This window comes from Mytilus trossulus, chromosome 3 (assembly GCF_036588685.1).
Source record: "Mytilus trossulus isolate FHL-02 chromosome 3, PNRI_Mtr1.1.1.hap1, whole genome shotgun sequence".
Lineage (NCBI taxonomy): Eukaryota > Metazoa > Mollusca > Bivalvia > Mytilida > Mytilidae > Mytilus > Mytilus trossulus.
In genome coordinates, this window is record NC_086375.1 from 68,222,140 (window position 1) to 68,244,933 (window position 22,794).

Sequence of the window (22,794 nt, forward strand, 5' to 3'; positions counted from 1 at the left end):
TTCAATACACTCTGTTGTAGTCATTTATAAATCTGTTCAGGTACAATCAGAGTGTTATTTAGTTATGACTTCTGTAACAATATACTCTGATATGACGTTTCGTCCCCGCGGGTATCACCAGCCCAGTAGTCAACACTTAGGTGTTGACATGAATATCCGTTTACAAAACTTTGAATTTTTCGAAAAACTAAGGATTTTCTAATCCCAGGAATATATTACCTTAGCCGTATTTGGCACCACTTTTTGGAATTTTGGATCCTCAGTGCTCATCAACTTTGTACTTGTTTGGCTTTATACATATTTTGATATGAGCGTCACTGATGAGTCTTATGTAGACGAAACGCGCGTCTGGCGTACACAATTATAATCCTGGTACTTTGATATCTATTGTCTGAAGGTGTCTACCGAGCTGAATTGACCGCAAGCTAATGTCTGAACTTTATATTTCATTTACAAGGACCTTTATTATGAAATATCTAGATTTTTTTTATTAAAATGTAGTATTTCATATTTTCTGATAAAGGTAATACATGATTTTCCAATGAAGGCTATTCCAAAAATATGCGTCATCACTGTAAATCGGCATCATATACTTACTATTCAGACATTTGATGTCACGTTTATATAAAAGAAGCTTTTCCATATTAGAAATGTTTGAAAATAGTTGAAGATGAATGAAAGGATAATTTGAAAAGTATGAATTATATGAAATACTCAGGATTTATTACCTAAGCCGTATTTGGCACAATTATTTTTGGAATTTCGCGTTTCAATGCTTTTCAACTTTATACGGGTTTTGCTTTTTATCTTTTTTGATTTGAGCGTCACTGATAAGTCTTATGCAGACGAAACGCGCGTCTGGCGAAACAAATTATAAGCCTAGTTCCTATGATAACTATTGAGAAAAAAAATCAAAACAATATACACTGGTACTACAAGGTGTTGAGATGACAGTTATACTTTTTTGAAAGCTGAAAACGCATCAGTATCAGATTTATTTCATTTGCATAATTGTTCATTGTCTATTTGTTTTCTTTTTTTCAGAGTAAAAAGCGACTAGAAATTAGAAAAGTTGTTGTTTGACAAAATGGTAACCGATAGAAAACATTTTACTGGACATATCTATTAGACGATACATCCTGATAAAAACATATCAGATTGGTGTAACTTTCAAAGAGAGGCAGTAAACGAGCATCCGGTGTAAAACAACTGCTGAGAAAAAAAACTGATAAGAATATTCTTATGGAAGTAACGGAAGTCGACACGACATAATAAGAATAGTTCAGTGGATATAAGACAAAAGGAACAATTAAAGTTTAAAAGTAGAAATCAGCGTACAGAAGCGTTGTTTGAAATATAGGCTCAATGTCCAAACACATAGCAATATAGCAATATACGAAAAACTTTTACTATTGTAGTAAATGATAGCTCTTCAGTTAAGTTGTCAGAAATTGTTGTCAACAACTTATGATGATATGAGGTATTTTTGAATGTGTCTGTGTGTGAATCTGGTACCAAATGTAGCTTTCAGTTAAATATCTCGCTTTCTGAACAATATAATTAGTACAAAATAAGTTCTGTCTGACGATAGGAGCAATGTAATTTGTGCTGCTGTTTTTTATTTTATATATGATAGGTCTTTTTACCCATATTTCATATTTACTTATATAAAGAGGTATGACAATTTCCTCATGTATTTGTTTATTAGATTAATCAAAATCTAAAACTTTGATCGCATCGACAGGAATTGTGTTTTCTGAATTTTATATATATTTTTTGAAAATATCAATGGTTACCTGTACAAACATTAAATGAAGGCGCCTGGAACCAAATGAATAAGTATAAATCTCTTAATATATCTTAGTTAAATTATGGTTTTCTTTTGGAATGTCTTTCCTGTCAATTCAAATTGTCAAAAGTAATTAAAATTGCAGTTTTAGAAATATATAAGTGTTAAGAAATTAATTGAATGTGTATAAGTGTAAAACAATTGTGCTTAATATTCAAAACCGTAAATATTATATAAAATGAAATTTCAATGAGTAGATGATTTTTTGAAAATGAACGCAGTTGATTAATATATACTAGGAAAAAATTTCTGACCTCTTTATTTGATCATCATTTTAAATCATGTTTATACTAACGACGAACAACGATTTGAACGTTGGAAGATAGAAAACTGATACAATTTGAACTGAATGAGCAACCGGGTATATATGAATAAAAATAGAATGAATGTATGTATGCACATAGCTGATACATTGAAAATAAGCACACATTTGAATGCTTTCCTTTATTTTACAAAAATGTTATCCTGGTAAACAAATAGTTCAATCTATACCTTCAGACATATCAAACAAGATCACTGGTAAAACAAAGGTTGAATTTATGTCCGCAAGGAAACTGCAGTAATATTTGTCCTATTCAATGAAACATGCAATATGAATTCATTGTTTAAAAAAGAATATGTTTTTTTATATAAACGTTCTTTGTTTCATGTTCAAATTTTGTTGCATGCATGCACACACAATTAAACATTTCTACTGGACAATTTTACTGATCGGAACTAGCTCGAAACAGATAATTTTTAATGTATAAACCATATTATACACTTCAGGTATTGAATGCTTCCAAAAGTGATTGATCAATATAAAGTATTTTGAACTAAAAAAAATACAGCAGTGTTTTGTATCTCATCGACACCGGCTATTCGAGATTCTAAGTTTAGCTCGTTAAGTACAAGGATACTCAACAGTTTAATGACAATGGTTTAACATTAATTCCAATATACTTTGTACCATGTTGACTATGTAGCTTTTTGAGGTTATATCTTTTGCATTCATGGACACTTTTGAAAGATTTCGGATAGTAAGATTTATCTATGATAAAGAAAAAAAAATCTTTCAAATATATACTGTATAAAAAGTTAAATAACAAAAATACCGAACTCACAAGGAAAATTAAAAACTTAAAGTTCTTTAGCAAATGGAACAATCAAAAGATCAAACTCATCAAAAGTATGGAAAGCAACTGGTCGTTCAATTTTTTTAAATGTCTGTGGAAAAGTTGAAATAAGAAAAACTTATTTTTGTTGATTAACCATTTAAACTTGTAAATGCATCACACACATAATGTCAAAAATCAATGGATGTATGCATTTCAAAAAATGTTATGCTTAATACTTGTTCGTACAGTTTAAGTTTGTTTTACCTCATTCAATATGCAAATCATTATTTTCCTGTTATAGCAAAAGCAAAACAAGATGATTGTTACCAATTCAACAAAACTAAAATGCAGTTCTAAGTGAATGTTTTATGAAGTTACTATACTGTGTCATGTTTCTCGTTTTAATATGTTAAATTAATGCAATAATGATGATTCATAAATTTAACAGTTTTTTTAATATCTATTTGAATTAAGTACAGAATAGTTCAATCTCAGAGTTCAATGCTCGGAGCAGGATGTTAATTTTAAGTACAAAACGAAAGAGAGAACAATGTTTAAATTTTTAATGACATTTTTTTAAAATTCAAACCCGAAATAATTAATTATGTCGATCCATTTTGATAGTCATCGGTAGAAATTAACGTCAAAGAGGCAAAGTGTTTTTTTTGTTTATGCATAATTTTGTTAAAAAAGATAAAGCAAAGATCCCAAAAGAAAAATCCAAAGCATGAAGTCAAATAATTACATAATACACTATGGTTAGTCAAAAACGACGAAAATACAGACAATAGCCAACAAAACACATTAAATAAAACATCATATAGAGTAACACGAACCACAAATAAATTTGGATAATCTTAAGTATTGATGCCGAAAAGTTAAACAGTTCCTTCGACAACTAGTAGCATCCGCCGTGTTACTCAGTTCATATTCACACAAAAAGAGGACGCAATTACTACAAGTGGGACATACTCTGACATCCTAGATGTATAAGTTGGCTTTTTCAGTCAAGAAACTTACATACACCTTTCAAAATCCCACCTATCTCAGGATATTCATATACAATAAACAAAAATCATAGCACGTCATATGTAGATAAAAATTAATTTATTTTAAAATATGTTGCGCTCGCACCTGTACTCAATATAAGCTTCTGTTGAATTATTTATCTGCTTATTTGATCATTGATTACATCGAAACGACTGTTCAGCTTCAATCAAAAAATGAATGCAAGAATACTGTATACAATGAATGTACTTTGTTTGCTGCTGAGTGAAATTTCACATAACATAATAAATCATGATATTATTTGAAGGTCTTTGATATTCTTCTTTATATTTAATAAAAGAAGATGTAAAATTGGCAAGTGAAACAGCAACAAAGCGACATCCCTGTCACTGGCCTTTTTTTTATATATATATCTTTACGCCACTTTAAAGCCACTCTGGGTTCGTGTTGCTTATCCTTTAGTTTTCTATGTTGTGTCGTGTATACTATTGTTTGTCTGTTTGTCTGTTTGTCTGTTTGTATTTTTCTCGTTTTTATCCGTGGCGTTTTTGTTCTTTTTCGTGGCGGCCAGTTTTTCGAACTCATAACCTCAGTGTTGACTGGCTAGTGATAACAGTAGTAAATACTTAGACCACTCAGCCGCCGATGCCCATAACGGTTTTTGTATGGATTTTACAAATGTTTGGAAATTAAGGAATAATTTTGTTTATGTGGCATTAATCTTAGACACGGTTGGCAATCAAGTATTTAATTTGAAATTAAAAAGTCTTAATATGTTAAATAGCTTTATATATTAAAGCTTTGAGACTACAATGGAGTGGCCTAATGAAGAAAATATCTACTGTTACACAAAGGTTGTTCCATTGCGTTTTTTGTTGTTGTTTTTGTTGATGTTGATATTTCGCTGATTTCTTCGATTCTGACTCTCTGAATATTTCATTCATATTCAAGATTTCATTTCAATCATTATGTAAGTATAGTGAACAAGCTGGTCCTGTCCCTATCTCATAGTTTGTGAGCAAACGAGTGACTTGCACCACAAATTGAAAAGGAAATGCAAACGGCATCAATGACGAAAAAAATTCAGAAAGATGACCAACTAAATGCAGGATACAGAAAAAAACGATTTCATGAAGGATGACGAAACAGGAGGTTAATTAATTAGGGACTTTCCGTCTTGAATTTTACTCGGAGTTCAGTATTTTTGTGATTTCACTTTTTAAGATACAGAGTGGCGAATCAAAGATCTTGATGGATTTTCATAACTTGAATGAACTACAAATTTCTAAATGTGATCTCAAAGTCATCGGTAAATTTGGTAAGAGTAAGATCTGAACAATGAAAGACAGAAATGGATAAACATCTCAAGTATGGGCATGTTCTAAAAAGTAAAATCACAAAAATACTAAACTTAGAGGAAAATCAATTCGGAAAGTCCATAATCACATGGCAAAATCAAATAACAAATCGCATCAAAAACGAATGTACAAGAACTGTCATATTCCTGACTTGGTGCAGGCATTTTCAAATGTAGAACATGATGGATTAAACCTGGTTTTATAGCGCTAACCCTCTCACTTTGATGACAGTCTCTTCAAATTCCGTTATATTTACATTGATGCGTTAACTTAATAGACACAGTAAAAAAAATATGCGTACATCAGTCATCATTTTATAACAACTTTAAAAGAAACAATTTAACAGAACACAAACACATTTATCTACGAATTCATACGAAGAAAAAGAGTTGGAACGACATATATGAAAAATGACGTACGGACGAGTGAAAAGACAATGTCGAAATACGTTTAATACACATTAGACCAAAGTACATACTTTTAAAAAGAATTTATTTGTTTTTAAGTCGAGGTCGTGCACATTTTTTAACAGATAGTTACTATTCACGACGGATATTTAAATAATAATTATCATTTTTCGATAGGTGCGATCTATTGGTTGTTTTTTTAACTGAAAGGAGTAGGTGCAGTAAGACCTCTTTTTGGCCCAAAAATATAGCAGTTTTACAAAACTATTAAAATGTAAACTTCAAGTTATTTATTGGAAAGAAAAATGCTTCTGCTACATAAATAAGGGCTATTTTTTTTACAATACAATGCAAATATATCGGGTACTAGCATCATTAAGTCATGCTAAATTACTAAAATCTTCACAATTTTAGCATTTTTGTGAAATTTTAGACGGTTTCCGTCTTGAATGAAAGTGGCCGCATTTGTGTTCATTCTTAATATTTAAGCTTGATTCAGAGCGTTTTTAATGACAAAATCTGTTAAAATATTTCGCATTTACTAATTGAATCAACTGAAATAGACACTTAAGTTTTTAAACGTGTTTCGTTAGATGCACCTGAAATTTAAGGCCAAAATCTGCCCTAACCGGACCTATTTTTTGTACTTTTATTTAAAATTCCCAACGACGTCACATTTTTGGGGAAACTTTAGGGATCCGCAAGTATTAAAAAACGGTGTAGTTTATGAGCTTCACTGATGAGTCTTACGTAGACGAAACGCGCGTATGGCGTACTAAATTATAATCCTGGTACCTTTGATAACTAATTACAACAATATTTATGAGAGGGCAGGACCTTTTTCGAAACGTCGGGATCTGTTGTTTTTAAGCTCGGGATTTCGGGATTGATCCTTTCGAGATTCGGGATTTTTTTTTCGAATTTCGGGATGTCGGAATTTATGGGTTTTACTTTTAATTTGGGACCTCGGGATTTCATGTTTGTAAGCCCAGGATTTCGGGATCAGGATCCCTCCGACCCCCCTCCCAATGTATCTACATAAACACCTTTTATATAAATTTGTGTGTGGTACATGTTCATATGCTCAATATTTCCCCATAACAAAATACTGGGAAAATATTTTAACTGTACATTAGATTAAAACACAAACTAAACTGAATAATATATCCTTTAATAATCCATTTGTATCATGTTACATAATTTTTGTTATCTGTTAACATCTAATTAGTATTATCAATGTTCTTGTTTATATATAAACTATATCTCCGTTAACTCCGTTGCACGATTTTATAATGAGTAAATGACAAAGACAACATACAATTACAAGAGTCATTAAACAATTAACGGAGTCAAATCATATTAAATTCAAGAGGAGTTACAGGTAAATAAAGAGGAGTCGGAGTTTCCTAACAACATTGTTTTTCGAAAAATTAGTATTTTGCTATCTTTTGACTGTATATCTTCGTACAAAGTAGAATAACAAAAACACCGAATTCACAGGGTAATTAAACACAGAAAGTCCTTTTGATAATGGCAAAGACATAACTATTTGTCAAAATTGCACTTCAGAGACATAAATGAGTGATAGAGATGAACAGAATGTTCCCAAATATGGTTTCATGTTGCTAAATTTATGTATCAAAGATTCTTTTAAAGAATGAAAAGTAAAATCACAAAAATACTAAACTCCGAAGTAAATTCAAAAGGAAAATCACTAATCAAATGGAAAAAAAAATCAAGCTCAAACACATTAAACGAATGTATAACAAGTGTCATATTTCTGACTTGGTACATACATTTTCTTATGTAGAAAATGTTGGATTAAACCTAGTTTTATTAGTAGCTAAACTTCCAATTGTATGTCAGTCGAATCAAATTTCATTATATTGACAATTTGTGCACAAAAACAGACATAATAGGTTAAAATGTCAAAAATAGGGGTAGAGCAGTCAACATTTTGTTATAAATTTATTTATAATCTTCATCACTATAAATACATATGTAACAAAGAAGCAAAAAATTGTGCATATAGACAAAGGACATAAGCTTAAATGACGTACAAGAATACAAAAAATTCAATAACACAATTACACAATAACACTATGGCGGGATGTATAAATACAGAGCCACGTCATACGTATTGAAGAAACACAAAGAGGCATACAGACCAAGCACATTATCAAAAATGAAAGACATGAATACAAAAGTTATTTTAGAACAATAACACATGTACAATGATGGGACGTATAAGTACAGAGCCTCATTATATGTATCAAAGAAACACAAAAATGCATATAGACAATGCACATCAGCAAAAATGAAGTACAAGAATACACAAATTGTCATTGAACAAATACAATGACGGCAAGTTTCCTGTTTCGTAACTAAATCTATAACGGTTGACGGTTTGTCATGATAAGTAAAAAAAGGGGTCAGCTGAAGCACGCCTTTTGGTGCAATTTTCTCCATATATTGAAGATAAGTTGTTAGCCGTCGACTGTTTTCTGCTCTTTTGTCGGATTTTTGTCTCCTTGACACATTCCCCATTTCCATTCTGAATATTAATGAACTTTTGAAGTATTGGTATCAAGAATGCACGATTTCATCCTCTAACCGATACAGTGAAATATTGAATTCATCTCACTTGTACAAAACAAATGTTACCATTTTATTCCTTTTTCATTTTTGTATTCAAAGCTTCATATGTAAATTGGTGTATTTTTAAGAAATCATTTATATTCTCCTCTTATATTTAATGCGTTTCCCTCGGTTTTAGTTTGTTTACCCGATTTTGTTTTTTGTCCATGGATTTATGAGATTTGAACAGCGGTATATACTATTGCCTTTATATATGAATAACACTTATTTTTTAAATTGATTTTGCAAAGTATCTTTTTATATCAATCAATACGTTAAGTGGTTTATGAGAAAGCATACTATAATATATTAAAATTTCCATAAATTTATACTAATTAATGAAATTTTTAAAAATATACGACTGGTTTTACGATATTTTTGCTAAAATTAATAAGACAGCTTCGAGGCAAGGTCTGATATATGTCCAAAGATAATATAAAAGCATCATACGACCTGCCCTATGATAGTCATGAGAGGATCATAAGACATGTCCTAAAATATATCTTATGACAGATCTAAAGATAGGTTCGCGAAACCGGTCAATGATTATTAAAGTGACATAGAGGTCAAAATACACTTTACAGTTTAAAACTTATTATAAAATGACTGGAAATAGTTTCTTTCTGATTTTATTCATGATCAAGTTCCAATCATTATAAAATATTCGGGGTCAGTAGTCCAGATGACACGGTAGTATTTGCATTCCGGAATTTAGGTTGTGTATCTACTTAAGTAAATGTATCTGAACAGTGTGAGTGGACAAAAAATTCAGTACCAACTGAACATACTCTTCCAAACTGAGGGATTAATCAGGTGTAGAAAAATATTTTGCATAGAGGTGAAAATAATTTTTTGAGATTTAAAAAAAAAATGTATTCACTGCATGATTGAAGACCTTTTAAAGGACTAGTGGTCTTATTTTTTTTTTTTTTTTAGAGATAACAAGTAATTGGTCATAAAATATATGCAAATTCTCTCCTAAATATTATAATGAAAGTACATTGGTTAAATGCAAGTGTATGTAATTTACGGTAGTGTTATAAAGTGGTGAAATTTCTAAAAAGGCTATCATTATCCCTCGGTGTTAGGAAATACTACCGTGCTGCCTCCACTTATTCCGACAATATGTTATGAAAAGTTTGAACCCGAATGAATATATTACCAAACAAACATCAGATCTTGATTCAAACCACATGCTTGTTTTTTTTTTATCGAGTTCCGTTAACATAATTAGACTTTTAAAAATAGTACTTGTGTTTTAAACAAAATTCGTGTGAATCTCCCTGTGTTTCCCTCGGTTTAAGTAAATAACCCGGATTTGTTTTTTTTCTCAATAGATTTATGACTTTTAAATACCGGTTTACTACTGTTACCTTATCAAAATGCATCTCAAATTTTTGTTTACGTAAATGTTATGCTTTTTGAATGATTTACGTTTCCAGAATGAAATCGACGCCAATGTACATGTCTTACCTGCAATATATTATCGTACAGTATTATGTAGATCATACTGCTGTTTTTACAGAAAATTTTGTTTGTTACCGATGCACATCATTTCATTAAGTCAAATTTTCTTGTTTACTTCATGTATCGAGATCGCAATAGATTTGCGATAAAATAAATTTTTAATTAAACATGATTATGCTTTTAAAGGGTTTCAATTTGAGCTAGAAGGAATCCCTATATCTTGCCAATCAAAGGATTAAAGCAACATGGTATAAGTGAGAAAAAAAAAAGATGTTTTTAATGTAGCTTTCAGCTTTGATTATGGACTGACCATTTTTGAATTTTCCTCGAAGTTCACTATTTTGTCATTTTACTTCTTTTGAGGGAGCAGGGACACCACTCACATTTAGCATAATGGGTTACCTCAGGAAGACGAACGCCATAAAAAAAGTGTACGCAAGGATTATGCTAACGGTACTTTTCTATCCCAAATTCGTGTATTTGGTTTTGATGTTATACTTGTTATTCTCATAGGATTTTGTCTTATGCTTAGCCTGTTTCTGTGTGTGTTACATTTTTATGTTGTGTCTTTGTTCTCCTCTTATATTTTATGCGTTTCCCTCAGTTTTACTTTGTTACCCCGATTTTGTTTTTTGTCCATGGATATACGAGTTTTGAACAGCGGTATACTACTGTTGCCTTTATTTACCGCAGGAGCAGGAACGCTACTCAAACGGGTTAACAGTAATTAAGTACTTAGAGCAAAATTAAATTCTGTTAAAGTTTTATTCTAGTGTTTTCATATTAACTTTTAAAATATTATTATTTTTAATGTTTTGTTTGTTAAACCAAAGACATGCACATTTAATTTTTGTTTAAAAAAGGTAAACAAATTATCGGAAATTTATCATTTGGTTTTGCCATTTGATTAGGGACTTTCCGTTTTGAATGTTTCCTCGGAATTCAGTATTTTTGTTATTTTCTTTTATTTTCAGTTTGAAACAAACGATTTCTAAACAACATCATGAGTTAAAAAAAGACCTGCCTGTCTTTATTATAGAGAGGCAGCATAATGTGTCCTTCTGATTTTCTTATATTCAATATGGCATGTTATAATCATATTACCGTCATTGATTACCTCATTCCTCATTCAAAAATGTATATATACATGTATTTTTATCACTCGCATCATGAAAATCGGAAACATTGATGTCATCGACTGGAATTGTATTTTCTAGATTCTTTAAAAAAAAAAAAATTATCAATGATTACATGTAATACAAATTATGGAAAGGTTCCCCGAACAGAAAAGAATAGGCAGTAATCTTAAAATATTTTAAGGTTTTGCTTTCTTGTTCATTTTTTTTAAAAAGCGTAGTTAAATTGAGTTTTCAGACATATATAAGTGTTATAATTCAATTTGATGTTTATCAATGTAATATAGTATTGCTTATTATTCAAAGCCGTAAAAATTTATATAACGAATTTTTGATTTTTCGAAAATGAACAATTAAAGTGAATACGGAAATACAAGTTAAAATTGTCTGGCCTTATTGTTTAATCATTACTTTAGATCATGTTCATACGATGTGTTCATTGGTTGATAGAAAACTGATATCATTTGCAACTGAATCAGCAACAGGGTATACATGATCATCCATGAATAATAACTAGAATACATGTATGTACTTTTCTGGTATAACGAGTATAAATAAAGGCAACAGTAGCAAACCGCTGTTCAAAACTCATAAATCTATGTACAAACAACAAAATCGGGGTAACAAACTAAATCTGAGGGAAACGTATTAAATATAGATGGAGAACAACGATACAACATTAAAATGTAATACACACAGAAACGAACCCAGCATTACACAAAATCCCACGAGAATAACAAATATAACATCAAAACCAAATACATGAATTTGGGATAGACAAGTACCGTGACACATCTGATCGCAAAGTGAATTTACATTCAAAAATAAGAAGAAAATAAAACGACGCAACTTTAAAATGAAACACACACAGAAACGAACTATGATATAACAATGGCTATATTCCTGACTTGGTACAGGATATTTTTAAAGGAAAAAGTATAACACACATTTGATTGTGCTTCCTTTTGCTTTACATTATTGTAATCACGTCAAATAATCAGTCCAATAAATATCTACAGACACATCAAATAGGAAGATGACTTATATATGTTAAGACAAAAGAAGGATGGAACAAACATTAAATACTTCTTTGAAAAAGTTTGAATTTATGTCTCCAGAAAGTCTGCATTAATATTTTTTTCCTATTCAGTAAAAAACTTGAGATGTAAATGATCGTAAATGCAGTGCTTTGGAAAGATATATGTTTTAATGCAGCAAAATCATTGGTTTCATGTTGTAACTTTCAACATGCGAGTACATGTTTACATTTTTTAGTTGAAACTTTTACTGTTCTGAGCTCGTACTAGATAAATTTAATACTGATATCATACTGTACATCTTACTGTAAATAGATATTTTATTTTCCACAGGTATTTTTACATAAAAATGAATGTGAATGCCTCCAAAATATATTAACATATCTTTATACATGTATATAAACTCATCATAGATACCAGAACTGAAATTTTATATTTACGCCAGACGCGAGTTTCGTCTTCAAAAGACTCATCAGTGACGCTCGAATCCAAAAAAGTTCAAAAAAGCCGAATTAGTCTTTCGAACTTCTATATAACATATTTGTTCTATTTCATGGCATTATATCTCATTGACCCCGGCTACTCGAGTGATTTAATGACTATATTGATGTTCAATAGTTAAATGATAAGCTGAGAGGAGGGGGTTTCGAAATTTTGTAATTATGATAATTATGCAGCTCCTGACAATATATCTTTTCCATTCATTAAAACTATGACAGGTTTTCACACATACTCTGATTTTATTTTATTTTTTTCTGTAATTTGTTATTTTGTTAAACTTGTAAACCCATCTTGAGATGTCATGGTTTTCAAATAACTTACGTTCAATAGAAAAACTCGTTGTATATATGCATTTCATAACTCGTATGCTTACTTTCTCGTATTAGTTTATCTTATTGTATCCAATATGCATATTATTGTTTTCAACAAAAATTTAGATTGCTACAAATTTCACATATTTCATTTTGTCAAACTTACCTATAAAAAAGGCAATAAAAATATTCCCTGCCATAGAATGCTTCGAAACATTTGAAACTGTGATATTTTTAATTGAATTCTAATCGGGAGAAAAATGAAGTTACTTTTGCTTAAAGTGGGAGATATCCGTGGTCATCTACACATCCAAATTTCACTCACACCAATTCCACGTGAATTTAAATGTATGGGAATCGCACATGAAATTCAAGTGAAATTCAAGTGAATTTCACCTCAAACGAGCTTAAGGGAGCCCGCTTCCCAGCTTCAAAGTAATTAACTTTTCAAAACACTAGTTTATATAGATAGGGGATGTATAAAGGAATACAAAGAGCAAAAATAAATATATAGGTCACCATGTTTGTTTTCAAGATATTAGCCATTTGAACAATAAGCGGCAAAAATATGTTTATATACCTCATCAATCAATATGTTAAACTTTTACACAAATTTTGTGTAGCTCATACTAGAAAGATATTTTTTGTCATGCATCCGATTTCACCTAGATAGATGCACACGCCCGGTGAAGCTAATTTGTTTAGCGAAATATTGCGTGAATAATATATAAAATATAACAACTAATTTTATAACACTCATTAGTGTGTTAAAGTTACATTCTCAGACACTTATGTAATTTAATTTAGTAACTGCATCAGTTATTTACAAACTGATCCACACCTAGATAGATTGAATGTTCATTGTTGCTATTTTTAGACACTATATATATATTTACGAGTCTAAATTGAAAAATACGTTCAAACCTATGATTGCGTGGGATAAAAACCGCAATTTTTATACGTGTGCATGTAAAACAAATTTCGTTGTAGAAGGGTCTAAAAACAGCACAAACAACATTTTCCAAAAGACCAAAAAAGTGAAAAAGAAAATTGAGAAAGGAAATGGTGAATATGTCAAAGCGACAACCACCCGACCATAGAGCAAACAACAGCCGAAGGCAACCAATGGGTCTTCAATGTAGCGAGATTTCCCGCACCCGTAGGTGTCCTTCAGCTGGCCCCTAAAATATGCGCACTCGCGCATTTGAGTTCATATACATGTATAAAGATATGTTAATACATTTTGGAGGCATTCACATTCATTTTTATGTAAAAAGACCTGTGGAAAGTATATTTAAACAAAACGCATTTGACTAACAGGTCGAACAACTGATGTTCTTTAACCCTGCTGACTGCCATTGGCGATTGCCAAATAAAATTGATCACAAGATGTAACAAAATGGATATTAATACAAATTTAATACTAAACAGGATTACAAAAACTGCTTGTGGCCACGATGTTATGCCACAAACATAAGGTGTCATTACTTTTTTAGTACACCAGATCCGGATTTCGACAATAAATGTCTCTTCAGTGATGTTAGGGATCGAAACGGTATTTGAAAGGCCAAATAAAAAGTACCCTCATTTTTAGATAAGACTCTTAAATTTTAAGAGTCAATATATGATGAACGGATCATATAAACCGGAGGGGAACTACGATATAAGCCCGAATGAAAAAATATAAATGAGTCTAAATTGAAAACTACGTTCAAACCTATGATTGCGTTGGATAAAAACCGCAATTTTTATACGTGTGCATGTAAAACAAAGTTCGTTGTTGAAGGGTCCAAAAACAGCACAAACAATATTTTCCAAAAGACCAAAAAAGTGAAAAAGTATATTTTAACAAAACGAATTTGACATTGGCGATTGCCAAATAAAATAAATCACAAGATGTAACAAAATGGATCTTAACATAAATTAAATACTAATCAGGAAAACAAAAATTACGTGCGGCCACGATGTTATGCCACAAACATAAGGTGTCATTACTTTTTTTTAGAACACCAGATCCGGATTTCGACAATAAATGTCTCTTCATTGATGTTAGGGATCGAAACGGTATTTGGATATAAATATATATATAGTTTCGATTCCTAACATCACTGAAGAGACATTTATTGTCGAAATCCGGATATGGTGTACTAAAGAAATATTGACACCGAATGTTTGTGGCACAACATCCTGTCCACAAGTTAACAAATTTTTTTTTCTGTGACGTATTAAATTTATATTAGGATCCATTTTGTAACATCTTGTGATCAATTTTATTTGGCAATCGCCAATGGCAGTCAGCAGGGTTAAAGAACATCAGTTGTTCGACCTGTTAGTCAAATGCGTTTTGTTTAAATATACTTTTTCACTCTTTTGGTCTTTTGGAAAATGTTGTTTGTGCTGTTTTTAGACCCTTCTACAACGAAATTTGTTTGACATGCACACGTATAAAAACTGCGGTTTTTATCCAACGCAGTCATAGGTTTGAACGTAGTTTTCAATTTAGACTCGTTTATATTTTTTGTTTGGGCATGTATCATATTTTCCCTCCGGTTTATATGATCCGTTCATCCTATATATTGACTCTTAAAATTCAAGAGTTAATCTAAAAATGAGGGTACTTTCTCTAAAAATGAGGGTACTTTTTATATGGCCTTCCAAATACCGTTTCGATTCCTAACATCACTGAAGAGACATTTATTGTCGAAATCCGGATATGGTGTACTAAAGAAATATTGACACCGAATGTTTGTGGCACAACATCCTGTCCACAAGTTAACAATTTTTTTTTTCTGTGACGTATTAAATTTATATTAGGATCCATTTTGTAACATCTTGTGATCAATTTTATTTGGCAATCGCCAATGGCAGTCAGCAGGGTTAAAGAACATCAGTTGTTCGACCTGTTAGTCAAATGCGTTTTGTTTAAATATACTTTTTCACTCTTTTGGTCTTTTGGAAAATGTTGTTTGTGCTGTTTTTAGACCCTTCTACAACGAAATTTGTTTGACATGCACACGTATAAAAACTGCGGTTTTTATCCAACGCAGTCATAGGTTTGAACGTAGTTTTCAATTTAGACTCGTTTATATTTTTTGTTTGGGCATGTATCATATTTTCCCTCCGGTTTATATGATCCGTTCATCCTATATATTGACTCTTAAAATTCAAGAGTTAATCTAAAAATGAGGGTACTTTCTCTAAAAATGAGGGTACTTTTTATATGGCCTTCCAAATACCGTTTCGATTCCTAACATCACTGAAGAGACATTTATTGTCGAAATCCGGATATGGTGTACTAAAGAAATATTGACACCGAATGTTTGTGGCACAACATCCTGTCCACAAGTTAACAAATTTTTTTTTTCTGTGACGTATTAAATTTATATTAGGATCCATTTTGTAACATCTTGTGATCAATTTTATTTGGCAATCGCCAATGGCAGTCAGCAGGGTTAAAGAACATCAGTTGTTCGACCTGTTAGTCAAATGCGTTTTGTTTAAATATACTTTTTCACTCTTTTGGTCTTTTGGAAAATGTTGTTTGTGCTGTTTTTAGACCCTTCTACAACGAAATTTGTTTGACATGCACACGTATAAAAACTGCGGTTTTTATCCAACGCAGTCATAGGTTTGAACGTAGTTTTCAATTTAGACTCGTTTATATTTTTTGTTTGGGCATGTATCATATTTTCCCTCCGGTTTATATGATCCGTTCATCCTATATATTGACTCTTAAAATTCAAGAGTTAATCTAAAAATGAGGGTACTTTCTCTAAAAATGAGGGTACTTTTTATATGGCCTTCCAAATACCGTTTCGATTCCTAACATCACTGAAGAGACATTTATTGTCGAAATCCGGATATGGTGTACTAAAGAAATATTGACACCGAATGTTTGTGGCACAACATCCTGTCCACAAGTTAACAATTTTTTTTTTCTGTGACGTATTAAATTTATATTAGGATCCATTTTGTAACATCTTGTGATCAATTTTATTTGGCAATCGCCAATGGCAGTCAGCAGGGTTAAAGAACATCAGTTGTTCGACCTGTTAGTCAAATGCGTTTTGTTTAAATATACTTTTTCACTCTTTTGGTCTTTTGGAAAATGTTGTTTGTGCTGTTTTTAGACCCTTCTACAACGAAATTTGTTTGACATGCACACGTATAAAAACTGCGGTTTTTATCCAACGCAGTCATAGGTTTGAACGTAGTTTTCAATTTAGACTCGTTTATATTTTTTGTTTGGGCATGTATCATATTTTCCCTCCGGTTTATATGATCCGTTCATCCTATATATTGACTCTTAAAATTCAAGAGTTAATCTAAAAATGAGGGTACTTTCTCTAAAAATGAGGGTACTTTTTATATGGCCTTCCAAATACCGTTTCGATTCCTAACATCACTGAAGAGACATTTATTGTCGAAATCCGGATATGGTGTACTAAAGAAATATTGACACCGAATGTTTGTGGCACAACATCCTGTCCACAAGTTAACAAATTTTTTTTTCTGTGACGTATTAAATTTATATTAGGATCCATTTTGTAACATCTTGTGATCAATTTTATTTGGCAATCGCCAATGGCAGTCAGCAGGGTTAAAGAACATCAGTTGTTCGACCTGTTAGTCAAATGCGTTTTGTTTAAATATACTTTTTCACTCTTTTGGTCTTTTGGAAAATGTTGTTTGTGCTGTTTTTAGACCCTTCTACAACGAAATTTGTTTGACATGCACACGTATAAAAACTGCGGTTTTTATCCAACGCAGTCATAGGTTTGAACGTAGTTTTCAATTTAGACTCGTTTATATTTTTTGTTTGGGCATGTATCATATTTTCCCTCCGGTTTATATGATCCGTTCATCCTATATATTGACTCTTAAAATTCAAGAGTTAATCTAAAAATGAGGGTACTTTCTCTAAAAATGAGGGTACTTTTTATATGGCCTTCCAAATACCGTTTCGATTCCTAACATCACTGAAGAGACATTTATTGTCGAAATCCGGATATGGTGTACTAAAGAAATATTGACACCGAATGTTTGTGGCACAACATCCTGTCCACAAGTTAACAAATTTTTTTTTTCTGTGACGTATTAAATTTATATTAGGATCCATTTTGTAACATCTTGTGATCAATTTTATTTGGCAATCGCCAATGGCAGTCAGCAGGGTTAAAGAACATCAGTTGTTCGACCTGTTAGTCAAATGCGTTTTGTTTAAATATACTTTTTCACTCTTTTGGTCTTTTGGAAAATGTTGTTTGTGCTGTTTTTAGACCCTTCTACAACGAAATTTGTTTGACATGCACACGTATAAAAACTGCGGTTTTTATCCAACGCAGTCATAGGTTTGAACGTAGTTTTCAATTTAGACTCGAATATATATATATATATATATTAAAAATTAAATACACAAAAAGAGTTTTAAAAGCAGCATTGTCTAGCGCTTTCATCCATCTTATATATATATATATTGAATTACCATCACCAAGGATTTGTATAGTTAGACAAATCCTTGCCATCACCAATGATATGCAGAGACATATATAATATACCACCGCATCGAGTGTTATACGATATTGATAGCATCGAAATGGCTGTACATGTTGAGCTTCAAATAAAAAAAATGAATGTATATATATAATGAATGTACTTCGATTGCTGCTGAGTGCAATTTCATAAAACATAATAAGATATCATAGTTATGATCTAATAAACACTTAGAATAACGTATAATAAAAACATATGTTTAGTTACTTAAGTTCTTTTATATACTTTTTTGTATGCACAAAAAAAAAAAGATGTAGAGTGCGACAATTCAAACAAAAAATTCTCTGAAACCGATATTATCAAGATGCTTGATTTCTTGATTGACAACATATTTGTTACGTTCGGAGGACGTGTTTTTCAACAGACTGTCGGTATCCCAATGGGAACAGACTGTGCCCCTTTACTTGCTGACTTGTTTCTTTATTATTATGAGGCTGACTTCATGCAGGAACTTCCTAGGAAGAAAGATAAGAAGTTAGCAATATCCTTTAACTCTACTTTCCGCTATATTGATGACGTTCTTTCACTAAACAATTCAAAATTCGGTGAATATGTGGATCGCATCTATCCCATCGAATTGGAGATAAAGGATACTACAGATACAGTTAAGTCGGCTTCATATCTTGACTTACATCTAGAAATTGACAATGAGGGTCGGTTGAAGACAAAACTTTACGACAAAAGAGATGATTTCAGCTTTCCAATTGTGAACTTTCCATTTCTAAGTAGCAACATTACAGCAGCACCTACATACGGGGTATATATCTCCCAATTGATACGATATTCCCGTGCTTGCATTTCCTATCATGATTTTCTTGATAGAGGGTTACTGCTCACAAGGAAGCTATTAAACCAAGAGATTCAAATGGTGAAGTTGAAATCATCCCTTCGTAAATTTTACGGACGCCATCACGAGTTGGTTGACCGTTATGGAATAACCGTTTCACAAATGATATCGGATATGTTCCTTACGTCGTAACTACAATCCCCTTCCCTTTCATGAATTTGACCTACCGAATTAGACTATTTACCGGATTTGTAATCACATAAGCAACACGACGGGTGCCGCATGTGGAGCAGGATCTGCTTACCCTTCCGGAGCACCTGAGATCACCCCTAGTTTTTGGTGGGGTTCGTGTTGTTTATTCTTTAGTTTTCTATGTTGTGTCATGTGTACTATTGTTTTTCTGTTTGTCATTTTCATTTTTAGCCATGGCGTTGTCAGTTTGTTTTAGATTTACGAGTTTGACTGTCCCTTTGGTATCTTTCGTCCCTCTTTTAAAAACAGCAACCCAGTGACAGTTCAATAATATTTAGCTCTAGTACAAATAGCAGATATTCATACAAAATGAAACTAGTTTTACATCACATCGAGTCTGTAACGTGTACTTGTGATTGTTAGTTTTGTTTTAATTGTGTACTGAAAGTTTGGGAAGGTTCAATAGATGGGCACAATTGACAATTATGTTAACATATCGGTTGCAGTAATGTAAGCTACAGAAAAAAAACCCATTAAGTTTCAAATTGCTTAATAGTAGCCTAAAATCGTGTTTTGGAGGTTCAGATGGAATGATTGCTTTGCTTTTTTGTTACTCTAAACCGTGCAAGATCAAATGTACTTGCTTTTATCATTACTGATTCTATAAAAGTGAATTATAGCATTACTTCTGTTGTTTTCGTGTTTGAAAGGTTTGACAAATAACATGATTTAATAACATCAAAAGAAAAGATAAAAAAAACCAAACGAACCGCACTGCGAAAGCATTCTGTTGAACTTGTAAAACTAGCTCATATTCAAATTGTCTCCTTAAGCTCAATTGATTTAGCGCAGTATTATATTGTATTATTATAGAATAACTGATTTAGTCAATTAAATGTTAAGTAAACTTGTAGTAAACTTGTGAATAGTCTAAGCCAACTTTTTTTTAACGTTTATCTTCATTGTACTATGACCACATTGATTAATATTTTAGAGTGGTGTACATTTCGCAGATAAATAGATAGATATATACTCTATTATACAAAATACATAGAACCAATTGAAAAATGTTCAGAAAAGCGAAAATAATAATTCAACACAAAATGCTTAATGTGATACATGGAGTTGAATCAATTTGCATTATTGTCTAGGGAACAGATGAAGCCAGAATCCGGTGCGTGATTTTCTCGCTGCGTTGAAGACCAATTGGTGGCGTTAGGCTGTTTTCTTGGTCGGGTTGTTGTCTCACTTCAGTGTTTCTGTTATTTCGTTGTTTTCCTTTTATAGTTGATGTGTTTCCTTCGGTTTTAGTATGTAACCCGGATTTGTTTTTGTCTCAATCGATTTATGACTTTTAGACAGTGGTATACTACTGTTGCCTTTATTGAGCTAGCTAGCTGTCAGTAACTGCGACTGGAATACTCTCATATCTGTACTTAGTGGATTTTTTTCATGTACAAGTATCCGTCAACGTCTTCTCAGTATTTTTTTTATATGTAGTTCTGTTTGTTTCAATCTGATGAGCTAAGCGTTATAACTGATTTTGTTCAATTTTATACTGTTACACCACTGTCCAAGATTAGGGGTAGTGATTGACACACGATAACATGTTTAACCCTGTAGCCTGTCAGTAGCCTGTAATTCAGTGGTTGTTGTTTTTGTTCATTATTTTGTTCCTTATTTAAGCAGGTAGTTTTCTAGTTCTTTGTTATTTCGGGGCCTTTTATAGCTGACTTTTAGAATCATCATGATTTTTCATTGTATAATCTATATCGGTACATCAACCGTAATATCATATGATTAAACGCAAATATACAAATATGGTTTTAAATATAGAAGTAAAAGATTATACCTAAATGTAATGTCATTTACTTTATAAATATATTTCGATAATCTAGATTTTGACCGGTCAATTTTATATATATAGACTGTAATCATCTGATATGAATAAGACTACGAAATACATTAATTAAGAACGAACATGACCACAGTTTTTAATAAACCTTACGATAGTCCATTGAAATAAACGTTATATTTTGGTATGATTTTGCGTTGAAGGAAACCGATGAATTAGATGAATAGCTTTTGAGCAATAACATTGCATTTCTTTCGATGGTTTGTACGTGCTTATTGTTGTTATTCTGTTTTGCTTCAATGCTTCATAGCGATCTGGTGAATACAGTTAATACCGACTGATTTTTATAGTTTGTGTTATCTTGTACGGTAACATCAGTGTCCCATGGAAGGGGAGACTGTTCAAAGTAACATCACAAAAATACTGAACTTAGAGGAAAATCAATTCGGAAAATCCAAAATAACATGGCAAAATCAAATAACAAAACTCATCAAAAACGAATGGACAAGAACTGCCATATTCCTGACTTGTTACAGGCATTTTCAAATGTAGAAAATGGTGGATTAAACCTGGTTCTATAGCGCTAACCCTCTCACTTTAATGACAGTCTCATCAAATTTCGTTATATTTACATTGATGCGTTGAATAAACACACACAATAAATAAAATAGTCAAAATATGGGTACACCAGTCATCATCGTATAACAATTTAAAAAGAACAATTTAACAGAACACAAAAACATCTACTATCTACGAACACATTGATTGATTTGAGTGTCTGACGTCAGAAATTTTTTATACGTCACATACATTTGTCGTTTAATGTGCATACAAACAATTAAAAAATTTACATAGGCAATGTCAGCATGTAGGGTTAAAAAATCAAAAGTATGTAAGAATAAATTAAAAATAAAGTCCAAAAGTTATAAGAATCCAAATATAGTTAATTCCACTACGCGATTGAATGATTTTAACGTTTGTGGTTCAACGTATATAGTAATTCATAATAGAAATATATCATAATGACATATAATAGAATAATATCATACTGACGGGATCTATTAAAAGTATAGAGTCACGTTATAAGAACAAAAGAAATACAAAAAGTCGCATGTACAAAACAAACCACCAACAAATGAAAGCCAATACAAACACATTGACGAGATGTATAAGTACCGAGCCACGTCAAACGGATATTACATAAAACCATTCAACAGTAAAAGTAATATTAATAATAGAACAAAGACAAATGAAAGAACAATAAAACACGTTGTTAAGATGTTAAAAAACATCAGTACGCAGAATCTATACATCAAGACTATCGTGTATTATTTGAGAAGTTGATATGGAATATTTACAACAAGGTCTTGGTACCTTCCGATGAACTTTTTTAGAAAAAAAACTTGCCACAATCTTTATATACCACATTATTATTCCATTACTGTGTACCTGTGTTTGTTTGTGTATCATAGTTGTTTCTCATGTATAGCTAAATGGGCATATTATTTCTTTCACCGTTTTACACGTGATTCGTATTTTGACAGATCGATGCCTTTTTGATTTTTTTGAAATACTAAGGCTTTTCTACCTCAGGCATAG

At 31.6% G+C, this 22,794-nt stretch overlaps 1 protein-coding gene across 1 annotated transcript in view; it reads left to right on the forward strand.

Moving 5' to 3' along the window:
- Nucleotides 1-2,365, forward strand: part of LOC134712220 (regulator of G-protein signaling 7-like) — an 85,389-nt gene extending 83,024 nt beyond the window's left edge. The window contains exon 16 of the mRNA XM_063573549.1: nucleotides 1,045-2,365. Coding sequence (XP_063429619.1) covers nucleotides 1,045-1,083 — 39 coding nt within the window. The 3' untranslated portion in view covers nucleotides 1,084-2,365. The remainder of the gene's footprint in view (nucleotides 1-1,044) is intronic.
- The last annotated feature ends 20,429 nt before the right edge of the window (nucleotides 2,366-22,794 follow it).